The 5,647-nt window shown below is 26.9% G+C and overlaps 1 protein-coding gene across 1 annotated transcript; it reads left to right on the forward strand.

The window, feature by feature from the left end:
- Nucleotides 1–655: 655 nt before the first annotated feature.
- Nucleotides 656–1,613, forward strand: LOC145832091 (uncharacterized). Its single transcript, XM_082939450.1, has 2 exons — nt 656–687; nt 905–1,613. Exons 1-2 carry the CDS (start codon nt 656–658, stop codon nt 1,611–1,613), a joined length of 741 nt encoding a protein of 246 aa, XP_082795576.1.
- Nucleotides 1,614–5,647: the final 4,034 nt, after the last annotated feature.

Below are 5,647 nucleotides of genomic sequence, written 5' to 3' on the forward strand. Positions count from 1 at the left end.
TTTTATAAATAGAGATTCTGAAACACTTAGGTGATAATCGTTACGAGCTTTACTTAAAATTGAAAAGTTACTATCACTATAGTTCTTTGCGCAATCTGAATTGTTTAATAAGTGTTCAGCTATCGCTGATGATCTATTAGATGGTTTTTTTAAACCAGTGTCCATCCATCTTCTGAGGGAATTAAAAACGTGTTGGTCCCTTCTAATATGGAATCTTTGAGACGTTCTGCCAATATACTCACTGTCACAGTGGCATTTGTACATATAAATTATTTTGCTTTTTTCCTGATCGGCAGTACGGTCTTTACAAATTCCATTTAAGGGCTTTCTTGTAGCATGACTGATTCTTAGTTGTACAGAGTTAAAATGGAGTTTACAGTGTATTTTACAGTCTTTTCTAGAGCAGTTGCTACTTTACCGAGATATGGCAATCTCAAATATACAGGGCATTTTCTAGGACCAAATTTAACCGGTTTTTCAAATTTTGAGATTGTATTGTTAATTGTCTTTCTGACTATATGCGATGGATAACCAAGAGCTTCAAAAATATTTTTTATTTTATCTAATTCCTCTTCAAATAACTTATTCGAACAAATCTTGTGTGCTCTGAATACCAAACATGAAATTAAACCGAGTTTTTGAGATAAAGGGCAGAATGACTGAAATGGAATATATTGACCAGCAAATGTTGGTTTTCTGTAAACCGTAGTAAGCTACTCAGAAGATGTACGCAACAGATGTACATGCAAGAAAGGTAAGCAATTGTCTTTTCTTTTTCAATAGTAAATTTTAAATTTGGGTGTAAATTCGAAATTTTGCTAAATAATTCCTCAATGTTATATTCATCATTGTAAGACACAAAAATTCTCTTTTCCAAGTATTAAAAACCAATAAACTATATTAGGTATGTTGGTGACATTTTTGTGTCTTACAATGATGAATATAACATTGAGGAATTATTTAGCAAAATTTCGAATTTACACCCAAATTTAAAATTTACTATTGAAAAAGAAAAAGACAATTGCTTACCTTTCTTGGATGTACATCTGTTGCGTACATCTTCTGAGTTGCTTACTACGGTTTACAGAAAACCAACATTTGCTGGTCAATATATTCCATTTCAGTCATTCTGCCCTTTATCTCAAAAACTCGGTTTAATTTCATGTTTGGTATTCAGAGCACACAAGATTTGTTCGAATAAGTTGTTTGAAGAGGAATTAGATAAAATAAAAAATATTTTTGAAGCTCTTGGTTATCCATCGCATATAGTCAGAAAGACAATTAACAATACAATCTCAAAATTTGAAAAACCGGTTAAATTTGGCCCTAGAAAATGCCCTGTATATTTGAGATTGCCATATCTCGGTAAAGTAGCAACTGCTCTAGAAAAGACTGTAAAATACACTGTAAACTCCACTTTTAACTCTGTACAACTAAGAATCAGTCATGCTACAAGAAAGCCCTTAAATGGAATTTGTAAAGACAGTACTGCCGATCAGGAAAAAAGCAAAATAATTTATATGTACAAATGCCACTGTGACAGTGAGTTTATTGGCAGAACGTCTCAAAGATTCCATATTAGAAGGGACCAACACGTTTTTAATTCCCTCTGAAGATGGATGGACACTGGTTTAAAAAAAACCATCTAATAGATCATCAGCGATAGCTGAACACTTATTAAACAATTCAGATTGCGCAAAGAACTATAGTGATAGTAACTTTTCAATTTTAAGTAAAGCTCGTAACGATTATCACCTAAGTGTTTTAGAATCTCTATTTATAAAAACATGTAAACCTAAATTGTGTAAGCAACATTACGTTTATAAATCTAATCTTTATAAGTTGTTATAGATTTTATTTGAATTTTGTCGCTTATTTTTATTTTTATTTTATTTTTAATGTTGCTTATCTTAGTTAAATTACTGATAAACTGTTTTATATATGCATTTATGAATTGTGAATGTCTAATTAATTTTGCTCAATTATGCTAATTAGTGTTAATTGATTTTTCTGATGTAACCTCTAACTATTTATATACTTAACATTTAATCTTAAAATTAGTTGCTAACTAAAGCAATTGAAAAGCGTTAGCCGAAATCGATTTTACTTGTTTGTTGCTTTAATAAAGATGTTTTTGAATGAATTTTGTCTTAGATTTCTGTACAAGCGTAAAAATTCGTGTCAAAATACTTACGTTGGTTAATTACCGTTAAAAACCATCATTGTGGAACATCATTGTTGATATCTTTTTTAAATAACCTTAATATTTAAACATATATAAAATTAATTTTAGCTAATTTATGGATCGAATTTTAATAAACAAGAGTTTTTTGTTACTTTTGTAGGTTGCTGCGTACGTGAAGGTATTAGATAATAATAAAAAACAGTCATTTAAATGGCTTTCAACTTGATTCTACCAAGCGACAACTATTTGAATAACAAAAGTATGTATTGTTGGTACAATAAGGCAATAAAAATTAAAACAATTAAAATATTATATCATAAATAAAAAAACTAAGAATGAAACAGTTTTATGTTTATTGTAAAACTAAACTTAAAATAGAAAAATGTATACATTAAAAAAAATCACTAGAAAAAAGCTTTCTCTTGACATCATAAAGCATCACAACAAATGTTGTAAATATTTAATATAATGTATAAACGTAGGTTCTTTATTTTACAATATTGGTAACTTTATCAAAATTTTAAGTCGTTTAAACGACTATAATCTAAAAATTCGTCCTTATGTCTGTTAAACAGCCACAAAGTAAAAATAAATAATTAATATACTTAAAAATTTGTTTAAGTTTAATGGTATTTTGATAGGTTTATTAATTCAAAGTATTTATTTGTTTGTTATTAATAAAATTTCAAAGGAAATATTACACAAAAAAAGTTAAAATAAATGTTACTAAAACTTTATATTATTGTTATAAATAAACATTAAAAAAAGTTGAATGCAATTTTACATCACATTGTTCACAACTATATGACCTCCGACATTATAAATAACAAACGGAACCAATTTTTGTCGGATCTTAGTAATAAAAATAAATCTGTATCTGGACAAATCATATGCTTTAAGTTTAATTTATAATTTCAAGTAATTTTTTCTTAACAACTTATTACTTACCAAATGTTCTAGTTTTTTGAACGATATAAATCGAATGACTCTTCTATATAAAAGGAGGATGAAATGTGGTTTGTTGGCTATATACAGTTAGAAAAGAAAAAAGGCCCATAATGTACTTTTAACCTTAAAGTATGTATTTTAAAATATTTGCTACACCAATAAAAAATGCCTTTAATTATTGTATATAAATGTATTTGCTGTTTTCAATTTCTAGTATTTAAAATATAAATTATTAATTCATACTAACCAATTTTAATTATTATTTACAATTGTGTTCACTAAAAAAAATTTTTTCTAGTATATTGAAATTTTAAAAATAATTTAAATTGAAGTAATTAAGAAAATGCTAAATGATATAATATAAAAAAGTTTGATACAGTTATTACAAATAAATGTCTCAAAAATTGTTAATTATTGAAAATAAACTAACAGTATGTAAAAATTTACTTAATCTTGTTTAAATAAAGAAACAAACTAAGTAATAACTTAAAATACAAAAAAATTACAAATGACTTTAAGACTTTAACTTGACGTTACAAAATAATCGCACCATTTGTTGTACACATGTAAAAAATAAATTATTAAATAATCGATAACAATTGGACTGGTATTTTATCCACACTTCAAGCCATTTATACAGCTATGCTCAATTTTATTAAAAACTTTTAATTAAAAAAAGTAATTGTTGAATAAGAACTAAAAAACAGCTTTATTTTTAATGACATAATATATCATCATTACAAAAATTTTATGAACATAATTTGTTTAAATGAGAATGGAATAGGTTTGAGATGAACCAATGTTCAAGGCGTGAACACGGTGTGGACAAAACTTAACTGTAAGTATACATTATTGAGTTTTTTGATAAAGTGCAATTAAGAAAATTCTTAGACATATCTTAGAACTTAGGATACCGAAAACAGGTAAGCCGTACTCCGGGGTCCAAAAACAACTCCAATTAACTATTGTTTCAGACAAAGCTATACTTAAATTTTCAAATACAAAAAAGTTAAACATTAGGTCTTAAATAGCTGTCTAATGAAACAATAACCAAAACACTTTAGTTGCAAAGCTTTCGTCCTTTATCTAGACATTTTCAATGCAAAAATACGGCTGTAAAAACAAAAATTGAAACATAAAATATATATATAAATGTTTTTAATTGATAAAATGACATCTATTAACAGCAAACAAAACACTTTGTACAAAAAATTTTTACTAAATTAAAAAAACATTTACTTTATTCCTATAATATTAAAAAGAGTTTTGATTTATAAAGTTACATATGTAATTAATATATAAATGTATGTTAAGAACTACTAAATAAGACAAAGATATACAAAAAATATACAAAAAAGATGCATCTAACAATATGTACTTTAACTACTCTACCCCTATAAATCACAGTACTGTGTTTTAGCTAAATTAATATTTGAGTTGAGTTTATTTATCCAAAAATATTCTTTATAGTCAAGGTTCTTAAAGTTTGGTTCTTCCAAAAAAATAACTTCATACGCGCCATCAAAACAACACTCTTTCTGTAGATCGTTCTTGTGTTTAACATAGTAGTGTCTATATAAGGCATTTTCATCTGTTATATCGTTTGGGTTTAAAGTAGACTATAATCTATTCCAACTATATCGATGTGCTGTCCATCTTGTACTGAAGCTATTTTTAGTTTGTCCTACATAGTTGCTATTACATTTTGTGCATATAGCTGCGTAAATTCCATAACTCTTGCAGTTCAGATTCGGTTTCAATTTTATTGTCTTACCCTGAATGTTTAAAATTTCTTTATCAAATACCATGTTTTTATGTTTGCCATGATTACCAGATAGTTCGCATTTTTCACATTTTTTGCTTAATTTAGTACTCGTTTGTTTTTGTTTTGCAATTTGACTAAAACTGTTTAAAAGTTTTCTCAGGCTCGCTGGTTTTGTAAAAGATATTTTACCTAAAGGAAAAAGTTTAGTTTCCTCTTTAGTGAAACTTCAAAGCTTCTTAAATTGAGTAGACCAATATACATTTTCGTTTTTAGTTATGTCTTTTTGTTCAATTGGAACGTTCTTATTCTCATTTTTGACATAAATTTTCTTAAATTGGTCTTCTACTAGTTTGGGATTGAAATTGGATGCTAAACATTTAGTTTTAAGTTTTTTCAAACTCTCATAATAATCTTCTTTTCTTTCATTTATTCTTTTCAATCTTTTTTCTTCGCCTGTAATTATACCTTTAAAGATGTTCAGTGGGTAGAAAGATTTTCCGTTCAAAAAAGTAGAATTTACAGCGGTAGTTTTTGTAAAATTTCTGGTATAGAAAAAACTCTTTTCGTTTACTCTAATGAGAATGTGCTCAATATCTAGGAAAGGTAACTTATCTACCTCATTTTTTCCCGACATTATTGTTGATGTCAATTCTAGATCGTACTCTTTAAATGTCTTCTTGAGATCTTTTATTATTTCTTTTGATACTGAAATATTCTCTGATATCAAAAATATATCGTCAATGTAACGT

This window comes from Thalia democratica, chromosome 3 (assembly GCF_965202585.1).
Source record: "Thalia democratica chromosome 3, ktThaDemo2.hap1.1, whole genome shotgun sequence".
NCBI lineage: Eukaryota > Metazoa > Chordata > Thaliacea > Salpida > Salpidae > Thalia > Thalia democratica.

Excerpts from the sequence above, each read along its gene's own strand:
- LOC145832091 (XM_082939450.1), top strand. The coding sequence starts at position 656 with ATGACTGAAATGGAATATATTGACCAGCAAAT. Across the intron at positions 688-904 it reads GAATATATTGACCAGCAAAT|GTATGTTGGTGACATTTTTG; the intron begins GTTGGTTTTCTG and ends AAACTATATTAG.